The sequence below is a fragment of the Gasterosteus aculeatus genome, chromosome 7 (genome assembly GCF_964276395.1).
Source record: "Gasterosteus aculeatus chromosome 7, fGasAcu3.hap1.1, whole genome shotgun sequence".
Classification (NCBI taxonomy): domain Eukaryota; kingdom Metazoa; phylum Chordata; class Actinopteri; order Perciformes; family Gasterosteidae; genus Gasterosteus; species Gasterosteus aculeatus.
The window spans coordinates 31613703-31628298 of record NC_135694.1 but is presented as its reverse complement, the minus strand read 5'-3'; the positions used below and the strand labels follow the sequence as shown (position 1 = coordinate 31628298).

The 14596-nt window shown below is 47.9% G+C and overlaps 1 protein-coding gene across 6 annotated transcripts in view; it reads right to left on the bottom strand.

Moving 5' to 3' along the window:
• Positions 1-9579, bottom strand: part of LOC120822578 (glutamate receptor 1) — a 27485-nt gene extending 17906 nt beyond the window's left edge. For all 6 annotated transcript variants that reach the window (XR_005712699.2, XR_013468420.1, XM_040182358.2 and 3 more), the window contains exons 1-3: positions 9320-9579; positions 7203-7337; positions 1070-1309 (exon numbers count right to left, since the gene is read on the bottom strand). Coding sequence is in view for 4 of the 6 variants with exons in the window: in XM_040182358.2 (XP_040038292.2) it covers positions 1070-1309; positions 7203-7337; positions 9320-9482 (538 nt within the window). In the remaining 2 variants the exon portion in view is untranslated. The remainder of the gene's footprint in view (positions 1-1069; positions 1310-7202; positions 7338-9319) is intronic.
• Between the last annotated feature and the right edge of the window lie 5017 nt (positions 9580-14596).

The window sequence follows — 14596 nt, the reverse complement described above, 5'->3', positions numbered from 1 at the left end:
CTGTTTCCCATGAAAAGCAACATGATCACGTTGTTATCAAATAAATGATGAATAATAAAGTAATCATTATAATGTTTAACCTTCAACTAGTGATACAGCCGGAGAGCATACGTGTCCTGGGAGGAGGGGACGAGGTGGTAGTACTGTGTGTACACATCTACACGTGTCAAACATTCCAGGACTCCGCCTCCTGACCCCCTGCTGGCTTTTATTTCAACTTCATTTCAGGGCATCAAACGACAACAGAACCATATGGACTAACATGCAGACCAGCTGTGTGTGTCTGTGTCTGTGTGTGTGTCTGTGTGTGTGAGTGTGTGTGTGTGTGTGTGAGGGAGGGACATTAGTCCAGGGATGCAGCAGCATTGTGTCGTCCACACACAAAAACAGTTTTATGTTCTAGCAGCTGACGTTATTTTCCTGTCTGTGTCTATGTGTCTGTCTCTCTGTCTCTGTGTCTGTCTCTGTGTCTCTGTGTCTCTGTGTCTGTCTCTGTCTCTCTGTGTCTGTCTCTGTGTCTCTGTGTCTGTCTCTGTGTCTCTCTGTCTCTGTGTCTGTCTCTGTCTCTCTGTGTCTGTGTCTGTATCTGTCTCTGTGTCTGTCTCTGTGTCTCTCTGTCTCTGTGTCTGTCTCTGTGTCTCTCTGTCTCTGTGTCTGTCTCTGTCTCTGTGTCTGTCTCTGTGTCTCTCTGTCTCTGTGTCTGTCTCTGTGTCTGTCTCTGTGTATCTGCGTCTGTGTGTGTCTCTGTGTCTCTGTCTCTGTGTCTCTCCCTGTCTCTGTGTCTCTGTGTCTCTCCCTGTCTCTGTGTCTGTCTCTATGTCTCTGTGTCTGTCTCTGTCTCTCTGTCTGTCTCTGTCTCTCTGTCTGTGTCTGTCTCTGTCTCTGTGTGTGTCTCTGTGTCTCTGTCTCTGTGAGGAGGTGCCTTGCTCAAGGGGCTCTAGAGTGCAACGTATGATAAGAACAGAGGAGGACGAAGAGGAAGACGCTGTAAAGTGACACAGTGTCTCCATGAGGGACACACAGCAGCTTCCTGCTGCGCGCCGTCCTCTAACCTGCTGGAGTTGCTCACCTGCGTCGGCGCTGTACATGTAGACGAACCTGGTCCAGTAGGAGGCCTCCAGCAGCGCCATGACGGGCTCCTGCAGCTGGGGCCGCAGCTGCAGGACGAACTGGTTGTTGGTGTCCACGGGGAAGGACGGCGTGACGAAGCACACGTGCAGAGAGCCGCAGAAGGACATCAGCATGTTGACGGTGCGCCGGTCGTACAGGCCCATGATGGCGTACACGCCCTTAGAGAACTGGGAGCAGACTGGGAGGAAGAGGAGGAGGAGACGGTTACACGAGAACGTATTCACCTTAAATCTGACCAGAAGGTGACTTTGTCTCTTTGTCTCTTTGGATCAGTGTGAATGAGACGTTTGTCCCACGAGGTTTGTCCAACCAACGCACAGCGGCGCCGCGGGGTGACGGTCAAAGGAGTCTTGGTTTGCGTTTGGGGGGTTTGTAAATAAGCGGTTCGTCCCGGTTAGTAACCAGGAGACCAAACGGACCGGCGAGACGTACAAACCGTACGACGGCTTCTTTATTGATCGTAACCAATAATCACAGAGCAGCTCATGTTTCGCCTTCCCAGCGTCTTTGAATGGTCAGAAGTACCTGAACACAACGCTCCATCCCTTCAGGTGACAGACATCTACTGTGTGTGCGGCACTAACACGCTAACAACACCCTCCCCCCCCACCCCGGGGCCGTGCTATCATGCTAACGAGGTATCTGTCGCTTAGCATTAGCGCCGGCGTCTCGGCGCTCCTCCATCACAGCGGCTCGGCGGCGTAGACTCGACAGATGCTGGAAACAACGACCAGGCCGTTGTCATGGCGATGCAGATGTGTACAACCTAAAGGATGTTCCTGGTTATTTATCTGCAGCAGATATTCATTCTTCTTATGTGTTTTTCATCTGTTCTCTATATATGTATATATATATATATATATGTATATATATATATATATGTATATATGTGATATATTAACATCAAACTATTACCGCGTTAGCAGCTGCAGCATGGCGTCCTGCTGACAGTGACGCTCTCTCTCATCATCACGGTTCACTTCTTTGCGCTTGTCTTTTTACTTCCTGTCACTGGTCCCAAAATATGTTTCCACATATAAATAAAGAAGGCGCTGGTTCGGAGGAGGTGTGAGAGTTACGGCTCAGAACAAACGACTAGTGACACCAGAAAGGTCACCTTCTGTTTCAACGGGTTCTTCCTGGTGATGCTCCACAGAGATCACAGTTCTTCGTAACAACGTTCAGATGCCATGAAAGTCACTGGTGAAGCACGTGACATGAGTGCAGTTGAAATGAAGATGGAGGTCAGATGATAAATGAGCTTTAACCTCATAAACCTCGCGTGAGCTCTGTGGTCCAACCAGGACCAGGAGGAGTCATGAAGGCTCTGGTCTTACCATGGACCAGGACCCGTGTTGGACGAGGACACTGGTGGAGGACACTGAGCCGACCTCGCCTCGTCCTCCACTCAGACATCTCAGTCCTCTCCACCCGGGGCTTTTAGACAGAGCTTTATTTAAACACGGCCTGGAGACGACAACGAGCGCCACCGGCCCCACAGCTGAGACCTCAGCCCCCCCCCCGTCCCCCCGACACCTCCCCCAGCCCCTCCATCTCTCCCCCTGTCCCTCCATCCGTCCCTCACTCCACCGAGCCACGCAGACCGCCAGGAGAAACACACGGCTTGTTTAGCGGGTGATTGTCAACCAGAGCCCTTCACCTCCCGGCCCCCCGGCCCCCCGGCCCCCCGGCCCCCCGGCCCCCAGCTCCCAGGGTTGGAGGTAAACCCTGTTCCCCGTGGAGAGGACTGTAGGCCGTATTCAGGTGGAGGTCGTCATGGTGACGTCACTTTGAAGGCTCGAGTTCAGAGACAGACGCCCGCTCATATGGACCATATACGTCAGACACCTGTCAATCACACTAAGCCCCGCCCTAGAACAAGGTGTGTCATTCTTAGTGAAGCGTTGAACCTGACGGTTTGTTGGTAAGACAAACAAACTCAACCTGCGTACAGGTGTGTGATGTCACCTCACCGATGAAACAACAGCGTGAAACAAACAAACGACCCAACGTGTGCGTGTGGCAGCTGTGGACCGCGGCCTCTAATTAATGTGACGCGCACACACACACACACACACACACACACACACACACACACACACGTTTCATTGGTCGGGAGGTTCAACCTCCGGGCGGACTGCGAGCAGCCGGCACGCCAACGCGGTTATTTAGCAGCAGAAGAAGAAACGCCTGCTGGTGGTTCAGCAGCTTTCTGTCCGTTCAGTGGACCGGGGGACGTTTGACACGTCCTTGTGACCTCGCTGTGACCTCAGAGCGCCTTCACGCCACGCGTGAACTCTTAAGCTCTTCTAACTGACCAGAGATCAGCTGCAAAAAAACATCTCCAGTATAATTATAAACGTTTTAGTCTGATTATTAATGTTGATCTGGAAATATCGATGACAATTATGAAGACGTAACCGGTTGAACCACGTTGGGTTAAATATAGTTACATGATGATGATGATGATGATGATGATGATGATGTGATATCATGAAGGCAACAGTGTAAATGCAAACGAATCCACGGGAGAAATGTTCAGAGGAGGAAAAAGTCCCATCACAACCCCATCTTAGTAGTTTATGCTTCTGCGTTTTCTGCTGCATGTCCCTTGCGTGTCTCTTGCGTGTCCCTTGCGTGTCCCATGCGTGTCTTTTCACGCCTCCTCGCGTGCGTCGACCCATTTTTGTAGACCAGCGTGTAAAGCTTTGCAGCCTCCTGCAGCAGCAGGCTGTGATTGGTCTCTGACTGCGTCCTTTACAGAGTCTCACGTCTCCGTTTTCACAGCACAATACGGCCGTTATTAAAAGGAAGAACGTTTACGAGAGAACGGATCAGACTGAAGAGCTTTTAAATATGAGCGCTTGTACAAGCCGTCATTGGCGGACTATGAGGACGCCGGACGGCCTCTGATTCATGGAGGGAGATCTCCACCAACGAGGGGACAAAGTCGTGGAGGAAAATACGGGACAAATGTGTCCTTGATGCAAAGCAGCAGTGTGGATGCACGGGGCAATAAAGTCTATGATACATAAATAAAGCAACCAGCGACTTCCACACACAAAGACGTGACTCTCTGGTCGTCTTCAACAGAACACGTGACTCCACCTGTTGTTCTGGAGGTGAATCGCTCTGCAACACACGCACGACTTTACAACCAGGAAGTGAAACCAGCGCGTCGACGCGACGCAGAGACACGCGGCGACCTTTAACCTGGAGTTAGCTTTTAGCTTAGCTTAGCTAAAATGTTCATTCGTGAGACTTGTTCCTTGCGTCTCTCCTCTGGAAGCGTTTTACAGATTTAAAGCTACACGTTGTAGATGCATGAAGAAGCTCTGGTTTGAGGCTTCTGAGCCGCCGTACACAATAAGAACCATAGAAGTCAATTACGTGTGGACGGTGTCTCTCCTGGACCACAAACAACAGCTGCTTGATAAGCAGAAACATAAAAAGAGCCAAAGGAGACCAGCGCAGAGAGAAGGTCGTGAAATGTGTGCAAATGAGAATCATCTGCAGACGGAATGTGGAGCATTTGGTAAATATGAGGACGAACAGTGAGACGCGGAGACAAAGACTCGTCTCCGTCTGTCCATCTGTGTCACGCCGATGACCACAGTGACCGTGACGGCGGTGACACGGGCGGCTGGCTTGGCATTATGTGCGCGTGTGTCTACGAAACAAAGATGACAGCTGTCAATCAAAGCTCAACACGCCGCTCCCCAACAATGAGACTCAGAGGACCAAACGTGTCTATCGTGACCCTCTGCATGGACTTCATCCTCCTAAGTACACTCGGTCGTAGTCTTCTTGCCTTCTCTCACGAGGCGTTCGCTGGCCGCTCCCCCCTGATGACATCACAGGCCGCGGTAAGTTTACGACCCATTAGGCCGTCGCAGCAGACGTGAACATCTGGTCTGAAGAAACATGCTCTTCTGCTGCGTTGGAGCTCAATGAATCCTGGTGATGATCCGGATTGTTCACACGCATGCTGGAGATGCTTCGTATCCACGGTAGCAGCAGATGTTGTGGAGGCAGCTGATGTTTCAGTCCATCCATGAGATCTGTGTGATGCCCGGAGGGGGGGGGGGGGGGGGGGGGGGTACAGACGCTATATATATCCTCTGCCCCATAGACGTCTATGAGGAAATGACTCTACTTCTCTGTAGTGACCAGCAGGGGGCGACTCCTCTGCTCCCATAGACGTCTATGAGGAAATGACTCTACTTCTCTGTAGTGACCAGCAGGGGGCGACTCCTCTGCTCCCATAGACGTCTATGAGGAAATGACTCTACTTCTCTGTGGTGACCAGCAGGGGGCGACTCCTCTGCTCCCATAGACGTCTATGAGGAAATTACTCTACTTCTCTGTAGTGACCAGCAGGGGGCGACTCCTCTGCTCCCATAGACGTCTATGAGGAAATGACTCTACTTCTCTGTAGTGACCAGCAGGGGGCGACTCCTCTGCTCCCATAGACGTCTATGAGGAAATGACTCTACTTCTCTGTGGATTTATTCCCTCAGTAAACATTGTAAACATGAGTTCATGGTCTCAGTCTCTAGTTTCAAGTCTTCTTCAACACAGCATGATGTTCATTTAGTGAATGATGGTTTATTTAGAGTCACACAGACCATAGAGCAGGGGACGCTTTAGGGCGAGGCTACGCGCTGATTGACAGGTTTAGGGTTAGGGTCAGCATGTCATCACTTCCTGTTCACTGGTTGAAAAAACAACTTGAGGTAGAACAACCTGGTTGTCACCATGACAACGCCCACTTCTTATCTTCAGTCCGTGAAGTCTCCTCGCTACTTCCCACGACTCCTCGGCTTGCTGCCCCTCAAATAGTGGCGACTACGGTGGGCCTCGGGACCTCGTCGCCATGGAGACCAGCTCTTGGTAAAAGTGAGTCGGGTTGGAGCTGCCGGTGCAGAAGAGTCGGATGCGGCAGCTCTCAGACACAGGTTTGTTTTTCTGCAGCTAATGGCGTGATGAGGAGCTGCAGCCATGCTGCTCTGGAGCTCCGGCTGCTTTACATTTCACAGAGTCGGGAGGAGGGGGCATCGTAAGAGGTTCTCTTCTTTCATCGTTAACAGTAAGCTTTTATTCCTGCGTTTATGCACATTTCAAATCTGCGCATGAAAAGGAAAACCGGCCTGCTAATCGTTGAAGTATTATTGGTATGTTACATATCAATATATCATGACACAAATAAACACATTTGTAGCCGGCAATCACCATGACTACAACCAGAAACTACTCTACCCGCACCGTAACTCAGCGGTTCTCAAACTGTGGGGAGCGACCCTCTGGTGGGGCGCGGAGGTATTACAGGTGGGGCACAAGGGGGGTGGGGGAAATGTAGATATTTTTTTAATTTTGCTTTAAAAAAAATTCTCCACTGGTCTTTAACCTTCCTAAGTTCCCCCTCACTCCTCCACTCCTCCGCTCTCTTCACTGGTACCGGTGGCTCATCCAGTTCTAAACACTGGTGCTCACGTACCATGCTGTGAATGGATGGGGTCCAGCTTACATCCAGGACCTGGTCCAACCCGACACCCCGACCCGCACTCTCCGCTCTGCATGTGATAAACTGCTTGTTCCTCCTCACTGAGAGCAAAACACTCGACTAGATCTCCACTCTTTGCTGTCCTGCTCCTAAATGGTGGAAGGAGGTCTCTGAAGACATCAGGACCACAGAGAGCCTTCACATCTTCAGACTAAAGACACACCTGTTCACACTCTACCTCCACTAACACACTAACTAACTGCAGCACTTACATTGGACTTATAACGGTTCTTATCTACAGCAAGTTGTACATCGGCTTATGTGATGAAATTGTACTTGTTTCGCACCGCACAACCCAAACAACGGTTCTCTCAATTACATTACAGATGGAAGACAAAGGAGTACCTGAGCAGGTAGAGATCAGAGTACCTGAGCAGGTAGAGATCAGAGTACCTGAGCAGGTAGAGATCAGAGTACCTGAGCAGGTAGAGATCAGAGTACCTGAGCAGGTAGAGATCAGAGTACCTGAGCAGGTAGTACACAGAGCAGAGGAAGTGTGGGGACTCACAGGCGTAGGTCATGGAGAAGCTGCTCCCCGTGTCCACCATGTCCACCTGGGGAACCAGCTTGGGGACGTCCTGCTGCTGGGTCAGGGCGAAGCGGAACACCTCGTACTCGTGGGAGCCGGAGGGGAAGAGGCCTCCTGGGAGAGAAGGGGGGTCATAGAGCGTCAGACAGGAAGTCCACAAACATACCATAACCCGCCCTATTCTGATGACCGCCGTCAGTCTGAAGCTCCGCCTCTTTGAATCAGACGTCCTCTCGTGACCCTCAAGCTCACCTCCGTCACTGACAATGAGAGCCTTGCTGGTTTGTTCGGGTTGGACCTGAGCTGCTTCCTGTTTGAGGCTACTCGACTTCATCCAGATGTTAAGAGGAGAACAAAACACTTCTTGTTTATTCCGAATGCAGAAGGATTGACTTTCTCTCCAGAGGAGGAATTAATGAGTCGATGCAGAAAACGAATCGCACAACAAATAAATAATATTACAGTGAATGATAAATGATTCTCTGGTTTAGAGTTGTCTGTTGAGTTTACTGCTTAGTTTAACTTTATTGCTGTTTTTATATTCAGTATTTTACTGTTAGAACTGCAAGACGGCAACGAGTCCAACGATGAAAATAACTAAATGGGCGTAAATTCAGCGAGGAAGGCGGGAGCAGCTGATGCCTCCTATAGGGCGTCGCGGTCTATGTGGGCGGAGGCAGCTTCAGTACAGTGAACCAATCGCGTCAGTCGATGTTAGAAGCTGTTCACATCTCTGTTGCTGTCAGTTGTCATTTCAGGAGGAACCAGACGCAACCCGCCGCCCCCCCGGACCCCTGCGATCAGCAAAAACTCATTCTATAGAAATCTCTGGATTTCTCCCTATTTTCTCCCCAAAGAGGGTTTTTCGGGGAGCAAAACATTGTGATTTTGGACCCTATAGAACAGAGATGTAGTACAATAAAAGCACAACATGTACCTCTGAGATGTACTACAGTAAAGAGTACAACGTCAAAGTTCAGACAGACTACTGCTAACCGTTAGCGACCGGAAGTGAGCTGTTAGCTATAATCACCTGTGCTAAAAGCTAATGTAGCGTTGTAGACATCTAACCAGAACTTAATATTAAATAAAATAAAAAATGAATCTGTACGCAAAGTAAAGTAATATTTCCCTCTGAGAAGTATCAGTCAAATACTAGTGCCTGGAGAAGTACAAGTACCTTCTGACGTTCCGTCACCGCGAGTCATAAGAACACTCTTTGGCCTCACGAGGTCGGATATGATGTAATTTATGGGACGCCTCATCAGCACCCACGGGGGGAGGGGGGACGGGGGGGACGGGGGCCGAGGGGACGGGGGGACGGGGATGGGGGACGGGGGCTACGTTGGATTAACCCGGTAACCTCCAGCTTCCTGATACAGAATTGATATTTTACTCTCTGCTGTGGATCTTTTTCAAATACAACACAATAAGACACATAAAATAAGAATAAAACGTCGACACGTGCTGATGGAATAAAGTTCAAACAGCTGCATCACGAAGCCTGAACATCGATCAATCGATCGATTGTCTTCGTGGCAGAAGTCCTTCTAAAGTACGTCAAGCATTTCATTTACTCGGTTTTAAACACAAATCTCAGACAGTTTGTTAATTAGTTCGTCATCTATGAGAGTTCATTAATATTCTGGATTATTATTCAGAGAAAAGCGGCAGATTAAAAACATAAACTCTGAGAAATGTTCACTGACCACAGAATCAATAACTGCATGCAACATACATATTTAATACCTTTGGCTGGCAACATTAATTATTACAACTATAAATGTCTACACGCACACACACACACACACACACACACACACACACACATATATGTATATGTGTGTGATTTCTATAGAATGTGACGTGTCCTTTTCCACACCTCTGTCCTTTGTAAAAACGACACAGACACAAAATCCTGTCCAAACATGAATGTATGAATACTAAGATACTGTAAGTATTATTACATCTGACATCATGACAGCGCCACAGAATCATCACAGGAAGAATCACTTCTATATATAATATATAATAACGACGTATGACGTATAAGAGTGACACATAATGTCATAGACCCCCCCCCCCCCCCCACTCACCGATGTTGATGTTACTTGGGAAACTTGTGCCGCTGCAGAGCCCGACGAGCAGCAGCAGCAGCGGGGGGAGCCGCATGCTTCCTCCGCCGGCGGCTCCGACGGGCGACGCCGAGCTGCGGGGGGTCGGGTTGGACCGCCGCAGCCCCGGAACGGACCCGCTCATCCGTCGCTTCTCCTGCGTCTGTGTGCGCCCCCCTCCGATCCAACATCCGCGCGGACTCAGCGAGTGTCCCCGCGTCTCTCCGCCGGTTCTCTACCCGGCTGCCCCCCCCCCCCCCCCACTCCCCTCCTCTCCCCCCTCCTCCTCCCTTCTGCCCCCCCAGCCTCTCTTCTGAACCCTCCCCTCCTCTCTTCTGCCCCCCCCCCCCTCTCTGTACAGCGGTGATGTGGAGAAACAACATTTACTCATTTGCTAATGTTGCCAGATGTTTGTGTGTAACGCAACATCAGGACACCTCTGTCCTCCCATGTGACTCATCTCCTGTAATCTCATTGGAGGCTGATCGTCTTTATGATCGTTACAATAAAACATTTAGTCTGTTAGAATCATATTAAGACTCTGATATTTACACCGTGTGTGTTGAACCATTTAAGTTATTGATCCAACATGTTTTTACCAATCGACACGATTCACATCTCAGAAATGAAGTGAACTCATTGTTCGTTGGACTTGAAGCCACTTGAGTGGCAGAATCAGCTGATTGATCATCTATTGATTGGTATAGATATTGATCTATAACCTTCAACATGGCCGACCGCCTGTTGGGTTCAAGAATCTTTTTTAACAAAAGTTCTTCAAAGAAAGTTTGTTTCTTTGGGTTCTTCAAAGAACCAGAACGGTGCCGCAAAGAAGCATTTGAAGATTATTTAAGGCGCATTGTGGTCTTCCAAAGGGCCCGGAAGGTTCTCCTGGGTGTGCGACAGGAACCCGGCGGTGGACGAAAGAGGGAGGATGTGATGTGAGAAGAGGAGCTCCTGAAAGACAAAGAACGGAGGGTGAGGAGCATAAAGTGACATTTAAATGAACAAACATCTAAAACTGAAGCAGATTAAACATCAGGAGTGAATCAAAAACACACAGAAGACATCGTGTAAATACACAGGTGAGACTCAGGTGAGCTGATCGGGGAAGAAACAGGTGATCACAGCAATTTAGGAAAACGCAGAACACAAATTAAAGCAAAGCCGAGATCACGACATCATCGGCGTCTGGACGTTGTCTCCGTGTTCAATCAGCTGGAGCAGCACAAACGGGCCGGGACATCTGATGGGACAGCTGATTGCTCCGGGGTGAGGACATCAGGGGACGCTTTGAGAAGAAAGGGCCCCGAAGGTCAGAGATCTGATCTCACAGCTTGTTTGGTTCCACTTTGTGAGGCCTCGCTTCCACCGATAGTTCCACACATTCAATTAGCATGAAGGAACGATGCGTTTAATGTGCGATGGAGAGACGAATAAACGACGACCCGGGACCCCGAGTCCTGTTGCCTTCACAAGTTGCAAGAAAAATGTAAAATGGGGCGTCGTGGGTTGGTGGTTTGAGCCCCAGCTGCCCCATGTCAGTGTCCCTGAGCAAGGCATCCAACCTCTAACTGCACCCCTGGTAAAAATCAGCTAAATGACCTGTTTAGTTTTAATTCATTAAAAATAAAGAAGAATGAGACTAAAAAAACCTTTCGAAAATAACATTGATGCTAAATTTGGACCTGGAGAGTTACTAAACGAGTCAATAAATAACTAGAATGAAGTACAATTACTTCAAAGTTGTACAGCAACAAACTTTCATTCCGGAGCTTTAAACAAGAACGAACACGCGGCTTGTTGGGTTCTGCAGTTCATCACAAAAGTCCACATCCACATTTCTTCCAGTTGCCCTCATTGTCCCTCTGGAGATCCACCGGACCACCTGGTCTCTGCTGCTCAGACCCTCAGGTCAGGTTCCTCCTGAAGACCAGAGTCACAGAGCTTCACAGGTGGACCTTTATAGATGAAGAGACGCTGCTCCATGTCCAAGTGTCCCCGAGCAAGACACCCAACCGCTAACTGCTCCCACTGCTCCCACTGTTCCCACTGCTGCTCCCGCTGCTCCCACTGTTCCCACTGCTGCTCCCACTGTTCCCACTGCTGCTCCCGCTGCTCCCACTGCTCCCCCTGCAGAGAATGATTTCATGTCTCAGTACTTGTCCTCAAAAGGTGGAATCTGGTCCTCCGGTCGGTTGTGACGGCGTCTTTCTGTTCGCCGTCACAACCGATCGTTCTCCAACGCAAACAAAAGCTCTTAAGAACAGAAGCAATTTGTGCCCAAAATCACACGTCACGTTGACTCTGAACAGGAAGCGAGCGTTTGATTTGAGTTAGAGGCCGGAGGGAGGAGACCTTCTTTACCTTCACCTTTCTTTTCTTCTCCATCAGGCTTCAGGTTCAACCCGATCTGAGGAGAATAAACCGTCTCTACACGAAGCATCTTTATTCATATTCATTAAAACTAAACATTGTCCTATGAAGAAGGAAGCCTGTGTTTATGTGGAAGGAGAAGTTTGATGTGTGTTGCTGGACTTCGAGGAGACAAAGGATCAGTATGAATCCATTCCACAGAAACCTGATGACGACCTTTGACTCTTCGTCTTTTCACCTCTTCAAAACTAAAGGATCAACGATCACACTAAACTAAACTAAATCTGCAGAATTCCATCTTCCTTCACGTAGCTGCTTATGCTAATCGCTGGATGCTAACGTTAGCTCAATTGTCTACAGAAGCTGGTTTAATCAGCAGAAAGAAAAACAAAGATGAAGTTGTGAGTTTCCTGAATGTTACAAGAAGGTCTCGTTGATCAGCCAGCGATTTAAAAGCTTTAATCAGCTGCGTGTAACAGAACGAGCCGGACAAACAGCCTCATTTTAAAGGTAAATCAGGTGAAATAGTGGCAGTTAATGTTGCTGTCAGTCTCTGTTGTAGTTGGAGCTGCTGCTTTACACCTTAGAGAAGGTTCTTAAGTTTAGAACCAGCGTTTCCTTCTGGTGCTGAAGAGAAACACTGAGCGTGTTCTTTAAAGACACGTCCAGCAGCGGGTACAAAGCACGTATATTATTATAAATAATAGAGAACACGGAATATAAATTGAGTAAAATGAAAATGCTGACAGTCATATGACAGCTTCCTTCTGAGCTCAGGCTGGCTGCTGATTGGTTAAAGAGCAGTGGGGGGTCGGGGGGGTCGTCAGCACAAAGAAGAAAAAGGTCTTGGTTTGGTGCTGTGGAGAGAAATGTAGGTCAGCACTGATTTCCTCCTCCTCTTTGTGTCTTCAGAAGCCTTTGTTCAGAATGTGTTTCTGTGAGCTGACTTTACATTTGTTATGTGGAGGTAACGTGTTGGCTAATAGCCAGGGTGAAATTAAATCATTGACATCAATAGATTATTAATAATTCACACAATAAATAAATAACGGCCCTAAAAAGGGACTAATGACCAAACTATAAACTTCTCACTTCTCATAGTTGATATTCACTCATGAAGAGCGAGGAATTGAAGGTTTGAGTTTGTACACTGACGATGTTTCCAACCACAGTTCACATATGCACAAAGAAATCACAGAAAACTCCTTAGAGTGTTACAGAGTTTATTAACTTCCATCAGTACTTTACATTACATCACATTACAGGTCGTTTAGCTGACGCTTTTATCCAAAGCGACTTACATCACACTTTAAACCCTTAGTAAAATTACCATCTGCTCCACACAAACAGGTTCGTCTTTCTCCACCTTCAATTACCTCCAAACACCTCCAAACACCTTTAAATACCTTTAAACACCTTTAAACATCTTCAATTACCTTCAATTACCTCCAAACACCTTTAAATACCTTCAAATACCTCCAAACACCTTTAAACACCTTTAAACACCTTTAAACGCCTTCAATTACCTTCAATTACCTCCAAACACCTTTAAATACCTTCAAATACCTCCAAACACCTTTAAACACCTTTAAACACCTTTAAACGCCTTCAATTACCTCCAAACACCTTTAAATACCTTTAAATACCTTTAATTACCTTCGAACACCTTCAAACACCTTCAATTACCTTCAAACACCTTAAATTACCTTCAAATACCTTCAACCACTGTGATGAACAACCTGTGAAATGTTGTCATCGTATTTTAATCACAATGTGTTTTCAGGCTTCTTTTATGCACCAAATATATGGTGATCTTTAAATTATATTCATGTACTTTTACTTCAGTCTTGTTCTGACAGACTATCACTATTTCCAAAGTGTGTATTCGTACTTTTACTGCAGTAAAGTGTGTGATTACCACAGTACTACACACGTCTATTATCCCGTCTCTCTCGTCGGTCCGTTAGCAGCCAATCAGCTTTCTAATCGCTTCCCTAATTGCTTTTTTATGACAGTTGTCATGGCAACCGCCCACTGTTTGAAGCCATTTGATGGTTTCTAGGCTCCTTCAAGGCGTCATGAGTGTGTGTGTGTGTGTGTGTGTGTGTGTGTATGTGTGTGTGTGTGTGTCTGTGTGTGTGCGTGTGTGTGCGTGTCTGTGTGTGTGTATGCATGTGTGTGTCTGTGTGTGTGTGTGTGTGTGTGTCTGTGTGTGTGCGTGTGTGTGCGTGTCTGTGTGTGTGTATGCATGTGTGTGTCTGTGTGTGTGTGTGTGTGTGTGTGATTCAAGGTGGAAGTACGGAGCTGATGATGATTCTCAGATTTAGTGATCCAGGAATAAACACAGTGAGGGGTGCAGACAAACACACACACACATACACAGACACACACACACAGACACGCACACACACGCACGCACACACACACACACACACACACACACACACATGCACACACACACACAGACACGCACACACACGCACACACACAGACACACACACACACACACTCACACACACAGACACACACACACACACACACGTTGATGGGAGGCGGTTGTGTTTTTAGCAGCTGAGCAGGGAAGAAGGTCACATGTTCTGACCTCACTGACCTCTACGGCGTTTGTTTGTTATCGTGGTCACGATTTCCTCTTCAAACAAATGACTCTGCAACCTCTGTGTCGATATCTCATCGATGAAGTACAGAGGAATCAGTAAAGCAGATAAAAGACTAGTTTTAGAATAAATGCCGTGTTGATGAGGTTCAGATGTTCGGCTGCAGAGAGAAAGTGGTTTTATTTCAAAGTGTCAAAAGGAGACATAGATTCTGATATCAAAGCACCTCGAGACACAACGAGCATCATTCAGATTAAAGTTTGCTGTT